This window comes from Acomys russatus, chromosome 16 (assembly GCF_903995435.1).
Source record: "Acomys russatus chromosome 16, mAcoRus1.1, whole genome shotgun sequence".
In the NCBI taxonomy this organism is placed as follows: domain Eukaryota; kingdom Metazoa; phylum Chordata; class Mammalia; order Rodentia; family Muridae; genus Acomys; species Acomys russatus.
The window spans coordinates 5,959,830-5,981,014 of NC_067152.1; the positions used below are offsets into that span (position 1 = coordinate 5,959,830).

The 21,185-nt window shown below is 49.0% G+C and overlaps 1 protein-coding gene across 1 annotated transcript; it reads left to right on the plus strand.

Annotated features, from left to right (window-relative positions):
• Positions 1-1,727: 1,727 nt before the first annotated feature.
• Positions 1,728-20,538, plus strand: LOC127200311 (galectin-9-like). Its single transcript, XM_051158488.1, has 8 exons — positions 1,728-1,809; positions 8,712-8,800; positions 11,212-11,416; positions 13,263-13,373; positions 16,119-16,154; positions 17,767-17,855; positions 18,008-18,170; positions 20,392-20,538. The coding sequence occupies exons 1-8, from the start codon at positions 1,771-1,773 to the stop codon at positions 20,536-20,538; spliced, it is 879 nt and encodes a 292-aa protein (XP_051014445.1). The 5' UTR covers positions 1,728-1,770.
• Positions 20,539-21,185: the final 647 nt, after the last annotated feature.

The window sequence follows — 21,185 nt, forward strand, 5'->3', positions numbered from 1 at the left end:
ATGCCTAGCCTCCACCCGCAAGGAAGGGAGGTCTCTGACATCTTGCTCCAGAAAGAATGAAGATGGGGCATTGGTGCTGAGACAGGGACACCAGGGTAGGCTGATCTATTGCTCCCACACGGGCACCCATATTGACTTTGTCTCACAGACAAACCACATCCTTCTGTGGCCCATCCTTGAGTCTCTGACACTCTCACAAAGTGTCACTGGTTTGTGTCACTAACAGCAAACTCCGTGACTAAGACCACTGGGGAGAGTCTGGTTGCTCTTAGGGAGAGGGTTATGGCTACAGCCCCCTGGGGCATTAAAGCAAGAGGCTCTTGGTGAACAGATCAGCTCCCATGGTGTGGGGTGCACTTCTCAACACCGGTGCTGTGGGAATAGATCTGTTCTTTGGAAATAATGACATGGCTGCTCAATGGAAGATTCTCCTAAGGAATCTCTTAGTAAGTGGAAGTGCAAGGACAGGGACCAGAATGACTCCGGGAAAGTCTGTTTTCCCGTCTTCCATCCCCCCCCCCCCCCCCCCCCGCATAAGGCCATCCTGCAGTTGTTTGCTTCATCTGATTATTTCCCTTAACTCATCACCTAAACTACAACAGCTGGTTTGCTTGCTTGCTTGCTTGCTTGTTTGTTTGTTTGTTTTAAGCAGGGGAAGGCTAGTGATGTAACTATTTGCTGGGGTACTTGCCTAGCATGTAGGAAGCCCTAGGTTGAGCCCCAGCACCCGCAGTTGCAGGTGACCCACACCTGTAATGCAAGCACTTTGGAGGTAGAGGCAGAAGCATCAGAAGTTCAAGGTCATACATAGTGAGTTCAAAGCCAGCCTGGCCTACATGAAGAAGGAGGAGTGGAGGAAGGGGAGGACGGGGGAGGGAGGAGAGGGGAGGGGAGGAGGTATGTGTTATTAGTTGAGGCATGCTGGGAATACATGATGTGCCATCATGCCTAGCTTCAAAAGTATTTCATATATTCAATGTGTCTCCAACCTGTCACTTGGGATATTCTACTCAGTTACTTTTCCTCTTCTTACCCCCAGAACAGAAGGAAGGAGGAGAAAAGAGGACAGAGGAAAAAAAAAAAAAGAACAGACAGATAAATTCACAGGCAGATGGCAGACAGAAATGAAGCTCCCAGGGTACCCCATATTCCACGTCAACAATCACAGTGGTCCTGGTTTTCTTGCAAGACAGTTCTTTCTATGATGTTAAGCTTTCATGCAAAGGAGAAAGACATCTTGGGAAGCCTTAATCTTCAGAGACTTTGGAGAGCCCTTAAAGAGCTGAGCATCTTGCTCTTGCCCCTTGGGCTTCCTGAGCATCCCTTGCCCTGCACACAGGATGGACTGAAGCAGGTCTTTCCTACAGCTGCCCAGACAGAGGGAAAGGGAAGCTGGCGCTCTGCAGGAAGAGGTGATGAAACGTGCTCAGAAGCACAGCCACGTCAGTCTGCGTAAGGAGTCGAGAAACTCCTGCCTATGTCATTTGAAGCTGCAGGGACCAAATGTGACTGGATCTCTGGGCTGAGCAAGATGAGGGGACACAGGGTGTCTGACCATGGAGCACGGAGTCCCACCTCCCGCCCTCCAGCAGGACATTACCAGTACTTTTCTCCAGAAACTTCCTTCAGCCGCCACTGGTTCCTGTCTCCTCCCAGTTGAGTCAGTGGGAGGTGGCTTTGGTTTAAATTTCCTCCCCTACCCCACCCTGTGCAGAAGTCTGTCCAGGAGTGAGGGAGAGAGTGAGTGGTGGTTGCCCTGAGAGAGAAGAGATGGCTTTCTCCCGCCGACAAGCTCCATACCTGAACCCGGTGAGTTGTGGGATGATTCAGGAAATGCTAATGCCACATCCAGGGGGAACCTGCTCAGGGTCGCTGGAGAGACCACTGAGTGGCATGGACAGTGGTGGGAGGGGCTGTGTCCAGCAGACAACACTAGGAGGACAGACATACGGGGCAGGGTCACCCTGGTGCAGCTCTTGTTCCATGCTAGGCTCACTGTGCCTCTGGGGAGCCAAGGGTTCCAGTCACCACGGTTCATGAGGTGGATCAATGTGTGGCTGTTCCACATTAGTAGCATCTAGAAAGGAGATGGTTTACGTGCAGATGTGGATGGGCTTGGGTCGGGGATGTGGGTACCAGGCAACCACAGGACACCTGCAGTACTTGCTTTAGAGAGAACCTTCATTCTGCCATTTACACACTAGGAGACCTCACCCATGGTACTCTCTTCTCTCTGGGCCTCAGCTACCAGTGTAAAATGGGATAATACTTGAGTCTGTCTTCTGAGGCTGGGTAAGGAGAAAGCAGATAGAACATGCGTGTGTTTAAACAGCACCTGGAACCTGGAGGTATTTCCGGAGTAGCCTGGGGGCAGCAGGGACGTCATTCCAAAGGCGTGTATGTCCTGCAAGGGCCATGTCAGAATTCACTCAAGAGCATCTGCAGAATGTGTGCAGAAGGGTAAGGAGGTAGGAAGTGTCCTTTAGTGCGGTGTGCAAAGGGCTGCCTTCTGCTGCTTCTTTTGTGTCTGCAGGTGGCCTTGTTTACACACTAGGAAACTTAGCCACACTGTGTGTGGGGAAACTGAGGCCTTATAAGGTTGAGTTGTGGCCGAATGGTAAGTGACAGTGAAGGAAAGTGCTTTAATTTATTCCAGAAATGTGAGGAGTGCTCCCAGGGAGACGGGAATGAAGAAGAGTGAAGTGAATGTTTTCTGGGAGCCTTCTGTAGTGTGCCCACTGTGTGCAGGGTGGAAGACAGCAGGGTGCTGGGGGTGAGCATCCTGTCAGGGATGAGCTGACTCTAGCAGGGCTTTGGACTTGGCCTGTTGCTCCTGGAAATTGTCATTGTCACCAGCTCCATTATTGAGGCTTCTGACTGGGGACCTGCATGGAAGGTGACTGGGAAAGCTGGAAAGGCTGGAAGGGGCTGTCCAGATCCCCTGTGTGGCCTCCAGGGGCTGAGTATGCCCTGAGGGGCTGATATTCCTACTGTGGTTCCCATCACACAGGCCAACACATCAGGCCATTGTGTTTACCTAGGATTCAGAAGGCGACTCCTCAGCATTTTGGAGGCTGGCAAGAGAGCCATGCACTTTAGGGCTGGCTGGATTGCATAAAGAGTTCAAGGTTAGGCTGGGCTATAGGATTAAACTCTATTTAAACAACCAAACTAAGCCAGCACTCAAGGAGGTAGAAGCAGGCAGATCACTGTGACTTCAAGGCCAGCCTGGTCTACAAAGTGAGCTCAGGATAGTCAAGGCTACACAAAGAAATCCTGTCTTCAATATAAAAATAAAACAAAAAACAAAAACACAGTCAAATAAACAGGGAAGAGGAAAAAGGAAACAGTATTTTCAATATGAAGGAAAATCTTCCCACAGGGAAGAAGAGATCAAGAGGGTCCTGGTGGGGGCCATGAAGGCCATGGGCAGTCCCACAGCACGGGACCACACTTCCTTCCTCCTCACTCAGTGACCCACTGACTTCTGCAACTGTGGCCTCTCATCCACTGAAATGCTGCCTGTGTATGAAAGACACGTGGCTTCTGTCTCACTGAGGGACAGCATTGTCATGGCCTGAGGGCCAGGATACTGCTGACTTCATGAGTAAGGAGATTCTGCAAGGGCCCAGAAGAAGGTGGGGCTGGTCAGGATGACCCAGTTGTGTGACCCTGGTGAGCCAGGGACCAAGGACATATATTGCTTCCTAATGAAAGGGAGCCTATGTCAGCTTTGGCTGAGAGCATGAATTCTATTGTTCAAATCCCGGGCTTGTCCTTAAGGAGCTGTGTAGCTCTGGGCAAATGACTTTACTTTCTGCACTTCTGTTTCCTCATTCACAAGGACACTAAAACCACAGCTGTTAGATTGCTTAGGGATGTGACAGTGACCCTTGAGGATGGCAACCCCAGGGCCTTTGAACTTCCGGAACAGCTGGGTCTTCAGGCTTGAAAGCATGCCAGACTGCTATGACTGCTGATGCCTGGGCTGTGTGCCCTGGGGGGACCATCTGGCTGACCACACCCTGGCTGTAGCTTGTTGGAGGACCCTACTGTTTGGGGTTGCAGTCCTCCCAGTCCGGATAGCCTTTCTGAGGTCAGTACCAGATGAAGGACTCCCTCTACCCATCAGGGCCTCCTACTCTCTGCCTGACTCATCCGGAGAGTGTCCTAGGCATAGATGTCTCTAACCATATGTGATATATGGCCTTTGACACAGCTCCCTGCAGGCTCTGCCCTCCCTGGGCCTATAGGATACTTAGTTACTGAGTTCCATTTCCTGTGACAGGGTAGTGCTACAAATGCAAATAAAAGCACCCCTGGAGTCCTTAGCCTTAGCTGGTTATGCCCACCTATCCTGTGAGCACCCACCCATGACCCAAGGACCCTGAATAAAGTTGAGCTATCTCACTGAAGTGGTTCCTGAGGTTATTCCATCTTACTTTCAGGCCTTCTGAGTCCCCAGTTTGTCACTTATGCACCCTTGTTTTCGAGCACCAGTGGCCAAACCCTAGGAATGAGAGAGATCCACCTAAGCTCTGCCATCTGCACATTCCAAGAGTAAAGTGAAGGAAAAGGCTCTAAACTCTTATGGAGAAGAGTGCGTTCTTCTTCCTTTTATTTTTATTTTTATTTTTTTTATTTTTTGAAACAGGATTTCTCTGTGTATCCCTGGCTGTCCTGGACTCACTTTACAGACCAGGCTGACTCGGAACTCACAAAAATCCACCAGCCTCTCTCTCTCTCGAGAGTGCTAGGGTTAAAGGTGTGTGCTGCCACCACATCCAGCTTTTTTCAGTCTTCTTAGCGTGAACAGTTGCACACTCAGGACCCCTCTGTATGAGGGACGACCCACTGGCATCCTGTCTCAGCTTGTCACTTCTTCCCAGGAATGCTTCTGGCTGCCATTGCTGCCCCACTAGTCCCTGCAAGCACCAGGTCATACATAGATGAGTGACTTGTCCAGGGTCAGGACTCCCAAAAGGAGATGGGAACCAAGACCTATGGGATCATAAATCCTGAGGAAAAGAAAACACCAACACCCAGCCACTCCCAGGAGCATCATGGATCAAATGCAGGTCCCATTATTATTATTATTATTATTATTTTTTTTTTTTTTTTTTGCTGAGATCCTTTACTGACTCACCAGAGATCTGAGTTCCATGGGGTCCCCAGGTTGAACTCAACACCTTGGTCTGTCACTCTTCAGGAGGGGCAGGAGTCTCAAAGCCAAAAGTTCAAATTCTAGGGTTGGGGCTTGAGAGATGGCTCAGAGGTTAAGAGCACTGTCTGCTCTTCCAAAGGTCATGAGTCAATTCCTAGCAACCACAGGATGGCTCACAACCATCTATAATGAGATCTGGTGCCTTCTTCTGACATGTAGGCAGAACATTACATACAGAATAATATATATATATATATGAAAATTCTAAGTTTCTGATTTAGTGTTGTCTGATCAGCATGTGCAAGGCCCTTGGTCTCATGCCCAGCAACAAATGCCCTCTGACCCCTGCCACCTTCCCCTAGCTGCAGCAGCCAATGCCCTCTGACCCCTGCCACCTACTCCTCGCTGCAGCAGCATCAACAACAAGAGCTCTCACTTCCTGTTAAAAACATGTCTGTGTGTGTTTGCTGTGTGCGTGTGACAGAGGCCAGAGAACAACATTCAGAGTCTGTCTCTTCCAGGCACCAAATGGGTCCTGAGGGTCTAACTTGGATCCTCAGGTTTGGTGCCTTTATCCTCCAGTCCATCTCACTAGATCAATTCTCTTCCTTTCTTCTGTTTATTGCAGGGCCCTGACCCTACAACCCCACCTCTCTCTTATAAGGACACTGGTGATTATGTAAGACTGGCTTGGGTAATTCAGCAACGTCCCCAAGTCAAGAGACTTTAACACATCTGCAGAGTCCCTTTCTGTCACTTAAGTCAACATAGTCCCAGGTTGTTCTGGGACACTTCTGAGGGTAGTGGCGGGTGGGTGAGGTGTGCCACTCAGACCTCCTCTGTAGTCTCTCCTGCCATCCAGTCTTGGAGAATTTCCCCAGAGACTGTATCTATAAATTAGCAACCCAGTACAAATAGCCCTTCCCAATTTCTCTGCAAAAGACCTTATTCTGGCTGACCCAATGAGTGAAGGCTCCTGCCACTAAGCTGGTGACCTGAGTTTGACCTCTGGAGCCCACAGGGTGGAAGGAGAAAACTGACTCCCACAGGGTGCCCTATGGCCTCCACAACCACACAAAATAAATGGATGAATGCAGATGTTGTCCTTCCGTGTCCTTGGTCAGAGTCCCCATCTTCATCCTTTCTACATCGGAGCCATCCTATGCAAATGGCATTATTTATTGCTATTTATTACATGTCTATAGGGATACAAGGCAGTGTGCTGTCTAGCAACTTTGAGACCCTGCGTTCATCCCTAGCAGCACAGAAACAAAACAACAGCAGCAAGACCATTTCCTTCCAATAGTGTAGATTGACTTTTCCTGTTAGTGCACTTTTAGGTCCTTTCCCATCTTTGGCTATTCTTGTGTTGTGCTTATAAGGTTCACTCATGTTAAAATAATCTGTTTCAGCCAGGCCAGTAGAGGGCGTCAGATCCTCCTGTTGGAGTTACCTGTAGAGAGCTGTCTGGTGGGGGTTCTGGGATCTACACTTGGGTCCTCTGGATCACCAGGCTGTGCTCTTACTCCTCCAGCCCCCAGGAGGAGTTTCCAAAATCCTAGAGACACAGGAAGTGTCTTGTCTAGCAAGGTTGAGACCCTTGGTTCAATCCCCAGCATCACAGAAACAAAACAACAACAACAACACATTTCCTGCCATGCCCATGCACAGTTCCCTCAGGCTGGCTGTTCTCCACATACCACAGGTGTGTTTGCCCATGGGGATGAGGGTGTGAACAGAGGAACTCACACACGGGCAAGTTGTGATTTGTTTGAGGTTACTGAAACACTCAGAGACAGGGCCAACATGAGATACGGGAAGCCACTTCCCTGACATGATGACAGTGGGATGGTACAACTGGGATTGGAGCATCCAGGGGACCATTACAGGCTTCCATAGGTTACAGATGGCCACACAACTCCAGGCCAGAAGGCAGTGCCAGTCAGGTAAGGAGAGAGAGCTGCATGGGTGTTGGTTAGTGAGCAACAGGAGCTGGGACGTTATGGCAATCAGATCCCTTAATGACAGCAGCCATTAGCAGCAGGAGAAGCCGAAGGAACAGGGTGGAGGCCCAACAGCAGCACAGCACAAGACCAGCAAGTGGCTGGACAAAGGAGGGTCTTGGAATCTATGGCCTCTAGAGGGGAGGAGGCGCTGACCTTAGAGGGGAGGGTGAGCTTAGGGCTTAGAGGGAAGGGTCTAAGTTTAGATGGAAGAGGTCCTTGAGCTTATTGCTGAGGGGTCTCTTTGCTTAGGAGGGAGGATCAGTGGAGGCAGGTGACAGCCACAAAGCAGAGTCTAGGGAGTGTGTGCTGTAACCCCTGTGCCCAGAGTCCCATCCATCTGCCTGAGAAATGACATAAGCTCCCAGTTTTGCATCATAGGGAAGATCCTAAGTAGGATGTAGGGTGTGGCAGATCCCTCCTACAGGTGGCCTAGCAGCCAGTGGGTTGTACTTGGTGGCCTGGTGTTTCCTGTTGTGATATTAGGGGACAATTTGAGGATGCAGAGAAATGTCCTAAGTGGCCAGCCCTCTGAGGACCTATCTTGCTTGCTCTCTTGTGCCTTCACCTTCCGTGCCAATCTTAGGTTACATCAAAACAATGCCTGTCACATTTCACTGAAAACAATTTCTCACATATCTGTCTCTAAAGTAGAGGGTGTATTGCTCGTTAATTAAATAATTTTGAACCCAGATCCTCCTGCATCTGCTTTCCAAGTGCAGAGGTCACAGGTGGGCATGGCCAGACTTGACAGATATTCTTATAAACATTAGGGGGCCTCAGCACCCCAGAACCAGAACATAAAATCCTCCTCATTGCCCAGATTTCTCTGATCCTGTGAACCTGGGGCAGCTCCCCTACCCTTGGTAAGTGTTTCCAGGTTCTTGAAATCTTCTCCAAAGAGCTCAACACCAGGGGGCTCACAGCACTTTACAATGCAAGCTACACAGCTGTCTCTGAAGAAAAGCTTCATGTTAGAGTGGGAGTTTCTCAATATTGACAGGGGAGCAAGTACACCCAACTACTCGGAGGGCCCAGCTGAGGCTCAGGGCTTCCTTTTTGGGGTTCAGGAGAAGGAGCTGGCCTCTAGAGGTTGTGGTATAAGCTGTTCTCCGTCTTGATGGTTTGGTTCCTACATTCATTTGTCCTACTGTGGACATCCTTCCCCCATGCAGACGCGCGGGACGGTACATGGGAGGTTCTTCCTTTCACTACTTTGCCTTACTGACACACACATCCCAAACCAGTCCAGACCGGATGAACCCTTCTTCCCTTCCCACTGAACACATTAGAGATCATTTGCCTAGGAGTTGTCTAGATTTGATTGTCACCCGTGGGCAGGAAAACCTGGGCAGTCTTCTGATACCTTCAGAATGGCTGTGTAACTAACTGGATTAGGCCTGTGTCTATGAGGGACACAGCTGGATGGGACACAGCTGGATTTCTAGCTCCTTCCTGACCATACAATGCTGCCCCCAGCATTAACTGGGTGCTGTCACACCAGGCAAGTGCCAGCCAACTGATCTTTCATTTCCCCTTTGCAGGACATCCCCTTTACTGGTCGTATCCAAGGAGGCCTGAGGGAAGGACTTAAGATCACACTCCAGGGGACCATCGACCCTTTTCCAGATGAGTATGTGGATGTCATTGATGTCAGTCTCCAGCCTCAGCAACCATGGAGCTGCAGGGGATGGAGGGATGGCCCTGCCCACACCTCCTGCCCTGCAGGCACCATTGACAGACTTCACAGATCCTTGGGCCCTGAGCACCCTGTCCCCTGGGAGCTCACCCTGTGAGGAGGGAAGTGACATGGCCAGAGCAGCTGGTCACAGGATTTGTTCTTGACACTGCTGTGGTGATGCAGGAAGAGAAATTCCTTCAGTTCCCACAGCATGTGTGTGTGTGTGTGTGTGTGTGTGTGTGTGTGTGTGTGTGTGTGTGTGTGTGTGTTCACACTCCCTCTTGCCGTGGCACATGGAGACAGACGGTAGAGGATAACTTGCTACAGTCAGTCATTCCCTGCCACCACAAGGCTCTCAGGGGTCAGGTGGTCAGACTGGGCTGCATGTGTCTTTACCTGCTGAGCTGTTGCAGGATATTTGATCCCATTGTGATCCCTGAGATTGAACTGTAAATCCCTATTTCTCATGGTTGAGCCCTAACAAACCTTTGAACCAAGGGCTTTCTGTTTATTGTGAACAGGTGATTGAGGTGTAGTTTGGCCAACTTTATACACTCCTCCCCCCCATACCCCCTCCCAGTGATCTCCCTGCCTCTCCCCCCGCCCAAGTGCTGGGATTACAGGTGTGCACACCACCAGCCCCACTTGAGCTGACTTGTTCTTACAGGAACATGAGCACTTAAGTAATGTGGCTGCTCCACTAAAGGGAAATACTCTTGTCCCTCTCCTCACCCTCCTCCACCATGGACCTCCTGAAAATCCCCAGGGAAGGGAGGTGTCAAGAGCCCCTCCTCTCTGCAGATGGAAATGTGTCTGACCCAGTCTTGAGCAGGGCTTGTGTGTAGTCACAGCTGCCCTGAGTTCACAAGTGCAATGGCGGCATTATGCCTGCAAGATGGTGGTTCACAGAGCTCCTCCCTTCATGGGGCACCACTCCTTCAGTCTTTCTGTTCTCTCTACAAAATGGTCTCTGAACCTTGGAGGGGGTGATAGAGATGACCAGTTCATGTTTATGGTTTTCATTATTTGCTGTTACCATTTATGCCCATTTAGAGCTGTCACTTTTTCTCCACTTACCACTGCCCATTGCACAAAGACACTTCTTTGACCAAAGCTAAAGCATTATTAATACAATTAGTTGGGCATGGTGGTGCACACCATTAATCTCAGCACTTGGGAGGCAGAGGCAGAGGCAATGTGAGTTTGAGGTGTGGTTGACAAAGCGAGTCCAGACAGCCAAGGTTACACAGAGAAACCATGTCTTGGAAAAACAAAACCAAAGAAAAAATGAAAATTCCTGGGCACTATTGCCACACCTTTAATTCCAGCACTCAGGGAGGCAAAGACAGGCAGATCTCTGAGTTCAAGGCTAGGCTCATCTACAAAGCCAGTCCTGGACAGTCAGGATTACAAAGAGAAACCTTGTCTTGAAAAAAAAGTCTCAAATAAGCCAATTAATACAAGCATAATAGACATAAATATGAGCATATAAAACAAATTTTATGTGCACATAGCTTGCCCGCTAGGGCCAAGACCTTCCAGCTACAGGCATTTGTCCAGGTTTACAATGTAACATGTGAATTCCCATCCGATGGGATGGGCCTCAAATCTCATCAGAAAGTAGTTGGTACCACCATAACAGACTTGCCGCTATTTACATCTGGCCTGGCCCGATGGTGTAGTTGTATTTGTTGCCTCTCTCTTGCTGTGATAAAGCACTCTGAACAAAAGCAGCTTGGGAGTGGAGGGGTTTATTTGGCGTGTAGAGTTCAGTCTATCACTGAAAGGAGCTCAGGCAGGAAGTGAAGCAGAGACCACAGGGAGATGCTGCTTACTGCCTTGCTTCCCCTAGCTTGCACCCTGCACAGTGGGCTGGGCCCTCCTTCATCAGCCAGCAAGCAAGAAAACACCCCACAGACAAGCTCCTGGGTCAACCCTTGGAGGCAGTTCACCAGCTGAGGTTCCCCCTTTCCAGATGTGTGACAACTAAAACCAATGATGACAATAGAGTTGCATGGCTGAGTAGGGTGCTTGGTGACAATTCTGTGCCACAATCCTGCTGAGCACCTTCCACTCACCATGTGCCACATCCCAAAGTGTAGCCCAGTTCCAGCCTAATGTGTCTGTATCCTGTAAATGGGGCCTGTGTGTTTTTGGTGGCTTAGGTCATATTTTTTCTTGCTAACTGTTTACTTGACTATTTAAGAAAAGAACACAAGAAAGACAAAATATAATAACTGTGCAAAATATATTAGGTCTAAGTTAGATGAGCCCAAAACATGCTGACACACCAGGCAGTGAGAGGCGCTTCTGTCTGGCCCTGCTGGTACCCATGCTCCAAGAGGCTGACTTCTTCTCTTTAGGATTATCGTGAACTTTCAGAATGGCTTGACTAGAAGTGATAAAGTCGCCTTCCATTTCAAAGCCCGGTTTGAAGGCGGTGGGTATGTGGTTTGCAACACGAAGCGGCTGTCTGACTGGGGTCCTGAGGAGAGGAAGATGCAGATGCCCTTCCAGGCGGGGAAGCCCTTTGAGCTGTGCTTCCTGGTGGACAGCAAAGAGTTTACGGTGAGTGGGGCATCCCTCCCCCAACCCACTCTCTGAGGGAACCACATTGAAAAGGCCACAGTCATTGAGATCAGGTCTCAGCTAAGCCACTACACAGATGTGACCTTTGCCCTTTGCCCTTTGCCTTACATACTTCAGCCTGTATCAGCAAATGCACCTCTTGATTTTATTCCTTAGAAAATAAGACTTCAATCTGTCACCATGTTCCTTTTATGCCCCGAGTGTCTTAAAAATCCAACCCCCCAAAACACACACACACACACACACAAAAACCCACCCCACCCCGCAAAAAAACCCACTGCGTTAATTCTTTGATAACTTGATATACCCATGGAATGTATTTTGAGAACACATACTTCCTCCAGCCTCCCCCTCCTGCCACTCCCTCTGCTTCCCCTGTCTTCCCGACCACCCTCCTACTTTTATGTCTTTTTTTTTTTTTTTTTCCCCTTCTTCAATAACTTTACTAGAGTTGCTTTTGTATGCATGGGGTATGGTTGTTTCCGGGATTAGCTGTAGCTACAGGTTGAAAGATATGACACCCCTCCCCCAGCTATCAACTGTCAAAAGCTCCTCTTGGGGCCTCACGTGCGTAGAGCCTCACTTGTCCCAAAGCCCAAGTCAGCTCCATCCCTCCACGGCTGCTCCCTAGTAAAAGATACGTTTTATGGCGCTGGGGTTCAACCTAGTCTCCTGCATCCTGCTCTGCCATTGAGCTACGCACCAAGTCTTCATGCGAATCTGCTCATACACATTGTTCTACTCTTTCTTCAGGTTCTGCTAAAGGCAAAGGGTCCTTATTATCTGGCTCTGGCTCTGGGCTGGGTTGTGTGAGCGTGTCCTGTTGTGAGCTTTTCTGTGTGACACTGGTGGTCTCCCATACTCCAAGCACAACCCGAGGTTGCCTTTCCTCTGCTGCCCATGAGTGTCCTATGCACACCTAAATATTATCCCAGGCGAGGGCTGGGATATCATTTTCTTGGTAGAGTGCACAAAGCTCTGGATGTGATCCCAGCACTGCATAAACTAGGCATAGCGGAACACACCTGGAAACCAGCATTTGGGTGATGGAAGGTGAAGGAGGTCAATGTCCTCCTTAGTGACACAGCAAGTTTGAGGCCAGCCTAGGCACATGAGACCCTGTTTCGACCACATCAGCAAAAAACGTTACCTGAGATGAACCAAGTTTGGAAAGATACACCTAGGGGCTGGAGAGATGGCTCAGGAGTTAAGAGCACTTGCTGCTCTTGCAGATGCCCAGAACTCAGTTCCCTGCACCTACATGGCAGCTCCTGAGCATCTGCAACCCCAGTTCTAGGGGGATCGGCACCCTCTCTTGGCATGCATGCGGTACACACACGTACACTTTGAACAACACCTACATGCAATAAATAAAATAACTCTAAAGGGTCTTCTAAAAAGCTATGACAAACCTGGAGTAATAAGTGAGTGGCCAGACACAGGATTCCAGTGGACAATGGCTCTGAGTGCAGCCTCTCACACATATGTCCTTGGCTCTGCACTGAAGATAACTGCCCCTGCCTCGATGTCAGAAGTGGAAACTTGGGCTGGAGGGATGGCTCAGTGGTTAAGAGCATTGACTGCTCTTGCATAGGTCCTGAGTTCAATTCCCAGCAACCACATGGTGGCTCACGACCGCTTATAATGCGATCTCATGATCTGATGCCCTTTTCTGGCTTGCAGGTGTACATGCAGATAGAGCACTTCTATGAATAAGTAAATCTTAAAAATATAAAGCAGATCCTTATTTCTGAAAGTAAAGCTCAGCTGACGCTCGGGTGTCACCTGGCCTGGCACTCCTCCCACAGTGACTGTCTTCCATCAGGTGATGGTGAACAAGAGCTTCTTCGTTCAGTACTCACACCGCGTACCCTACCGCCTCGTGGACACCATTTCTGTCTCTGGCTCCCTGCAGCTGTCCTCCATCACCTTCCAGGTCAGGAAAGGCTGGCATTGTCCCAGGGTGGGAGGACAGTGACCAGTTGGGCTCTTGCCCACTCAACAGGGTACCCGCAAGTATCTTCCCACGGTAGCTCTGGGGCTGCACCGGTCCCCTGATCCGGTGTCTCTCTGCCACTGCCTGTCCCTTTGTCTCTCTTGGGGTTGCTTTCTCTGTGATGAACAATGTGCCTTGGTCTCCATGATGCCAAAGCTACTCCTTCTCTGCAGCCGTTCACTGCAGGACCAGGGAGTTCTGAAAGGACTGTGCTTAGGGAACCAAATGAAATTCAAAGCACAGGACACAGGGTGGCCCCTGCAGCCCAGCATGGGCTTTTCTGTCCTCTGTATTTAAAACAAACAATCAAACATAAACAAAACAAATACCAAAAATCTTTAGTGAGTGTATATGGTTTTGTTGTTGTTTTGCGGCAGGAGCTCTCTTTGTAGCCCAGGCTGGCCCCTATCTTATGATCCTCTGTTTCAGCTTCTTGATGCTGAGATTACAGATAAATGGTTCCAGGCTCAGCTCTGAAAAACAATTATTTTAATTATGTTGACACAGTGTCTCATGAACTTGTGTCAGTCCTCTTGCCTCTGTTTCCCCAATGCTGTGATTACAGATGTTTAGCAGCAGACACAGTTCTGAAGACATATATTTCATTTTTTGTTTTGTTGTTTTGTTTTGTTTTTTGAGACAATGTTTCTCTGTGTAGCTTTTGCTGGTCTAGAAATTGCTCTGTAGAGTAGGACCTCACCGATCTGCCTGCCTCTGCCTCCCGAGTACTGTGAACAAATTCATCTGTTACTACCTCTCAGCTACATTGATTTTTTCAAAAGATTTTATTTATTATTTATTTATTTTATGCATATGAGTGCTCTATCTGCATGAATGCCAGCATGACAGGAGAGAGCATCAGATTCCAGTGTAGATGGTTGTGAGCCACTCTATGGTTGCTGGAGCTTGAACACAAGATCTCAGGAAGACCAGACAGTGCTCCTAACATATTTTTATTATACAGGCTGGCTTTGAATTCTGTGTAACCCAGATGGGCTCTACCTTGTGATCCTCCTGCCTCAGCCTCTTCAGTGCTTGGGATTACAGGCATGCAAGACCACGTAGAGCAGTGTTTCAGAAAAATCAACTGAGACAGAGTCTCTCTTTGTAGTCCTGGCTGTTTAGGGGCTTGCTCTGTAGACTTGGCTGGCCTTGAATTCACAGGGATCTGCCTGCTTCTGCCTTCCTAAGTACCACTACTACCTGGCTTGTTTTAAAATTATTTTGCTTATTCCTTTGTTTTTATTTGTTTGTTTGTTTTTGAGACAGAGTTTCTCTCTGTAACCATGGCTATCCTGGTACTCACTTTGTAGACCAGGTTGGCCTTGAACTCACAGACATCAACCTGCCTCTGCCTCCTGAGTGCTGGGACTAAAGGTGATGGCACCACGGCTCAGCTTTGTTGTAAGATTTTTAATGTGTTGCCAACATCTGAAAGTGGAGCTGGGTAGAGTGTCTGAGGCCTGTAATCCCAGCAGTAGGATGGTTAGGAGTTCAAGGTCATCTTCATCCTACATAGTGAGTATAAGGCTAGCCTGGGCTTCAGGAGATTCAGTCACAAGATACCAAATACAGTAAATAAACAAATGCTGGGAGTCTGGGGTGTGCTGGCCCCTTTCCCTCTGGCCTTCTGCTCACACCTGCTGTTTCCTGATTCCCTGCAGGAGCAGGAGCAGGAGGGAGGCTGTAAAGAGCCAGCCTGACCCTTCTCTGGCCTCATTCCTGCTGGTTGGAGGCAGCCCTTGCTCTGTGCCTGTCCTTGCTTTGGCCATGCCTCCTGCTTCCTGTCACCTAAACAGGCTTTTGTTTTGACAGAACTCCTCAGAAGACTCTGAAGAGTCTGCCTTCCCCAATGTGCCATTCCCTCAGCCTTCTGAGTTTGATTGGGACACTGAGTGCCACAAACCACAAGTAAGTTAAATGTGTGGCCCCCGAGGTCTATCGTCAGCAAAGGATAGACCTCAGGGGCAGGTCCAACCAACAAGCTTTCCAGGGACCTTCAGACCCCATCACATTGACACAGGGGCCTCTGCATTCACCAGCTGCCCACAAGTGTGTCCCTCCGCATTTGTCCTTCCCCTGTATACCATCCTCTCTCCCTCCTCAAAGCCACTCCTGGGGTCTAGCCTATGGTACTTCCTCACATATGTCAACTGGGGCTTGGTTCCTTTCTCCCACTGCCACCCACCACTGCACAGTGACCTCACCTAGCACATTCCATCCCACCCTCCTCACTGTAAAAATCCTTAGGGTTAGGGCACAGAGACTTTCTAAACAGAACTCAAAGCCTGGTGAACACCCAGAATCCTAGTACTTTCAGGTAGAGACTACAGGGATCAGAAGTTCAAGATCACCCTCAGCCTGAACTATGTGTGGCCTTGTCTCAAAACAAAAGAACAAAACAAAAAACAAAAAAATGAAAGCAGAAAAAAAAAAAAAACCCTAAAACTTAAAATAAAAACATCCCCCTAAATAGTAAATCAATATGAGCTCCAGTTCCCTCACTAGACAGAAGAGACACTCCCTAGTCTGGCCCAGGGCACTTCTTCCCTCTGCTCAGACATACTGAAGCCATAGCTCAACCAAAGCCCTCTCTGACCACAGGAACTACACATAGAGGGTGAAGTCACCTCTCATCCCAGGTGACTCCAGAGCTCACATTCCCCTCCCTTTGTTCCTTTTCAGTCTCAAGACTGGCAGCCTGCCCACCAGGCACCCAAGGTAAGTCCCTTGTTCTCTTCTTATTGCTTGGAACGTCTTCTCAATGGCTCTTGCTGTGGGGTAGAGGGAGGAGGCAAGCTCAGCCTCCCCTATAAGGGCAGATAAGGCTAGACCCACTCCTCACAGAGGGCGGCTTTGGGGATAATCCTCTAACTTGCATGATCAATGAAGGTTTCTACACCCAAGTGAACAGTTAAAATAGCCATGCAAATGACTAGACAGTTGAAAAGAGCTTTCCCCAGCAGGGCCTGGTGGTGCATTCCTGTAATCCCAGCCCTCAGGAGGCACAGTTAAATGGATCATTGTGAGTTCAGGGCCAGCCTGGTCTACCATATCACTCCAAGACAGGCAAGGCTACACAGAGAAACTCTCAAAAAAAAAAAAAAAAAAAAAAAAACACCAAACCAAAATAAGAAAGAATGGTAGAAAGAAGAAAAGAGAGAAAAGTGCTTTCAGGATTCAAATGGTCCTTCAGCATGAGCAGATTCACACGTGCGTAATTACGTCTCTATTGATGTGATGAACACCATGACCAGGGCAATTTATAGTAGAGGAAGAGGTTAAATTGGGCTGAAGAGTCCATGACCATCATGGCAGGGAGCATGGCAGCAGATAGGAGGGCACAGCACTGGAGAAGTAGGTGAGGACTCGCCTTTTATAGGTGGAAGAGAGAGACAGAGACAGAGACAGAGACACAGAGAGAGACACAGAGAGAGAGAGACAGAAAGACAGAGACAGAGAGACAGAGAGAGACACACAGAGAGAGACAGAGAGACAGAGAGAGACAAAGAGAGACATAGAGACAGAGACAGAGAGACAGAGAGAGACACAGAGAGAGAGAGACAGAGACAGAGAGAGACAGAAAGAGTGATTGTGATTGGTGTAGATTATTTGAAACTTCAAAGCTTATTCCCAGGGACACATTTTCTCCAGCAAGACTACACCTCCCAACACTTCCTGAACCGTTTCATCAAGAGGGTATCAACTATGCATTTGATTTCTTTCTTGTTTTTTTTTTTTTTTAACATTTTTTTATTTATTATGTATACAATATTCTGCCTGCATGTACACCTGCATGCCAGAAGAGGGCACCAGATCTTGTTATAGATGGTTGTGAGCCACCATGTGGTTGCTGGGAATTGAACTCAGGACCTTTGAAAGAACAGACAGTGCCCTTAACCTTTGAGCCATCTCTCCAGCCCACGTTTGATTTCTTTTTCTTTCTTTCTTTCTTTCTCTCTTTCTTTTCTTTTTTTTTTTCTTTTTTTTTTTTTTTCTTTTTTCTTTCTTTCTTTCTTGTTTTGTTTTGTTTTGTTTTCTGAGACAAGGTTTTTCTGTGTGGCCTTGGCTATCCTGGACTCACTTTGTAGACCAGGCTGGCCTTGAACTCACATCAATCTGCCTGCTCTGCCTCCTGTGTGCTGTGAATAAAAGGCATGAACACCCAAGCCTGGTTCCCATTTGTTTTATTTTGACATTGAATGAACCAAGTAAAGGAACCTGGGTTCCTTCCAGAAGATGCAGGGATCATGGGTGTGGCTTTAGGCCCCGTAGCTGCTTGTGCTGCACACTCTGCTGGGCTGCTGCTGATCTGTCCTCCTCCTCCCAACAGCTTGCACCTTTCATCACCGACATCCCAAGTGGGCTTTACCCATCCAAGTCCATCATCGTATCAGGCATGGTCCTGCCAGATGCTACGAGGTAAGACAGGCCCCAGGCTCTTAGGACGACAGAGGCTCCAGTGTCATTCTGGCCAGTCTCTGGCTCTGAGCCACCTGGGGGATGGGTAGGGGCAGAGCCCAGAGCTCAGGGGTCAAACAGGGTCTGTGTGAAGTATGAACTGCCTATTCCAGGTTCCATGTCAACCTTCGCTCCGGGAATGACACTGCTTTCCACTTGAACGCCCGTTTCGATGAGAACGTTGTGGTCCGAAACTCTCTGATCAACAACTGCTGGGGGCCTGAGGAGCGAAGTCTGCCTGGGAGAATGCCCTTCAGTCGTGGCCAGAGCTTTACAGTAAGATGCTGGGGTTCAAGAGGAGGGTGCACGGGTCTGTGATGGGATGGGAGCAGATGCCTGGGATGTGAGGGCTGCACTCTAAAGAAGAGAGAGTATTGTGCAAATTGGTATGATTTTGTGAGTACTGTCAGTGTTGCAGTAAGGGTTGGTATCTGCTCTGCCCACTAAGCTACATCTCCAGCTCTCCTTTTTCCTCTGTTTTAGGCAATCTCTCTCTCTCTCTCTCTCTCTCTCTCTCTCTCTCTCTCTCTCTCTCTGATTTTTCAAGACACGGTTTCTCTGTGTAGCCTTGGCTGTCCTGGACTTGCTTTGTAGACCAGGCTGACCTTGAACTCACAGCAATGTTCCTCTCTCTGCCTCCCTGAGTGCTTGGATTAAAGACATGTGCCACCATGCCCGGCTGGCAGGGACTCTCTTTAGCCCAGGTTTATAGCCTAGAGCTCAGGTGATCAATCAACCTCGGCTTGGTTCAGCAAGAGCTGTGGTTAAAAGCCTGAGCTGCCAAGCCTATTTCCCAGCCTCCCTTTTCTTTTCTTTCCTTTTTTCCTTCCTTCCTTCCTTTCCTTTCCTTCTGAGACAGGGTCTTGAGAAGATTGGTCTTGAACCCATTCTGTTGCCTCAGCTTCCTGAGCAGGTTAGAGAACAGTGTCTCACTATGGGCCCTGGACCTTCCTGCTTCCAATAAAAGGGCAGAAAAACACACAAGAATCTCTCCCTGGCATGAGGTCACACAGTCAAACCCAAGAGTGAATTGTTATTCACTCCTTTGCTTATGAGAGTATGTGCTGCTGAGGAGGAAGGGGAGGAGGTGGAAGAAGGGGAGGAGGAGGAGGAAGGGGAGAAGGAGGAGGAAAGGGGGAGGAGTAGGAGGAAGAAGAAGAGCAGGAGGAGGAGGAAAAAGAGGAGGATGTGGAGGAAGTGGAGGAAGAGGAGGAGCTGGAAGCCTGATACCCTCAATAGGCCTTTCCCACCTCATTATGTCCTCAGATTACCCAATGAGCTTAAAAAAAGAAAAGTCAGTGGTTGGACCCCACCCCTGGGGCAATGAGCAGCCATCATTTGAAAGTGTAATGGTAGCATTCCTGGCACAAGGCTGAGAGTATCAGACTCTGTGGGTCCTAAAAGGAGCTTGCATTTTGTTATTGCTGTTGAGAGTTGTAGCCCAGGTTGGCCAAGACTTGATATAAATTTAAGGCTTGGCTTGAACCCCCGATCCTCCTGACTCTCAAGTCCTGGAAGTAATTACAGACTTGAAGCATGCTTGGCTTTTCTCTCTCTCTCTCTCTCTTTTTAAAAGCCTACCTGGAAAACTGCAGTTTCTTAACTGATAGGATTATAGGCATGAGCTCACATGTGCTGCTGAGTTGTTTTTTGTTTTGTTTTGTTTTGTTTTGTTTTTATGTCTGATTAGTTTCCTGCATGGATGTGCACCATGTGCATGCACACCTGAGGTACTCAGAAGTCAGAAGAAGGCATCAGATCCCTTGGCACTGGCATTACAGACAGTTGTGTGCTGCCATGTGGATGCTGGGAAGTGAACCAAGGTCCTCTGCAAGAGCAGCCAGTGCTCTTAGCTGCTGAGCCATCTCTCCAGCTTCCCTGAGTTTGTATTTTAATTTAGTGAGAACTCAGACCTGATAAAACTGAATCTCACAAAACAGAAAGGATGGGACATAGCGAGGTCTGCAGCATACTTTCGATAGTGCCCACACACAGCAGGACCTGAGTGTTAGCCCAGTCCTTGTACAATGTGATGTGAGCATTGGCAGGGGCCATGGGTCACCATGATTTAACGTGTGTGTCTACTGTCTTATTGAAAATGACTTAGTGGAGACCAGGCATGGAACACTGGAGACACAGTAGCCTATGCTAACTCCTGTCACCAGGGTTCAGTGGGAGAGTGAGAGTGGGTGTAAGGGACAGTGTCTGAGCAGAGAGTTGGGGGAAATGGGTGGGGGTCAGGAGGTGGGAGGGGCATGGGAGGTCACTGTAGGGGACGGACCAGCACTTTTGCACTTATGGAAGTGTGCAAGAGGGGAACAGCATTCTAGGCCTGGGACCAGCTCATGCTAATGTACTAGGCAAAGAGAACACTGTAGTAAAAGGCAGGTCATTCAGGTTGGCCAGAGGCCGGATTTTACTGCTGAGGAAGAAGAGAGCTGTGGGTAGAGACACAAGCCTGGGTTCTCAGGTGCCCTGCTGTGGTGTCTCTCTCCAGATGAGGATCTTATGTGAAAGTCACTGCTTCAGGGTGGCTGTGGACGGTCAACACCTGTGTGAGTACGCTCACCGTCTGAAGAATTTGCCTGCTATCAACAATCTAGAAGTGGCCGGCGATATCCATGTGAACCATGTGCAGCCATAGGCAAGGTCTCTGGGCTGGGAAGGATGCTGGGGCACCCTGCCTGTCTAGTTACCTCTTTCCTGTCTTAGTCCTGTCCCCCAAAATCTCACCATCTGAGGAGAGGATCACTGACCGGAGTTCTAGGAAGGTGAAGTTCCCAATTGACTCCCCTCCACCCAGTACGTGCCCTGGGCTATGTGCCATATGGCTGTCAGCCCACAGTCCCAGCCATTGCTCTGAGCTAGTTGTACCCTGAGGAAGTGACCTTCTTGGGTTTGCCCGTGTCTCTGATCTTTAACCTCTCTCTGTCCCTTTTCCTTTGCCCCTCCAGGAAGGCCACCCTGATGTCATCCTGCTGGCCTCCAGCTGACCAGAATGTCCTCTTTCATTCTTCCTCATCCTTGCCTTGTGGCCATATAATAAAGAAATAACACTTGTCCGCACACACATGGGAGATTGCTGAGTTATTGAATGGGTCTGAGGACATTCTAGAACATACCAAAGGGAACAGGAGGAGACAAGTCTGTGCCCACACCTGCTTATAGGGGTCCTGCCTCCCAGACCCCACAAGGTGCTGGAGTAAGTGGGCAGGAGCTGGGGCCCAGGGTCTCTGACAGGAAAGCTGGCCTCTGTGTAAACCAACCTTATGCTCCTGAGGTGGGGGAGGT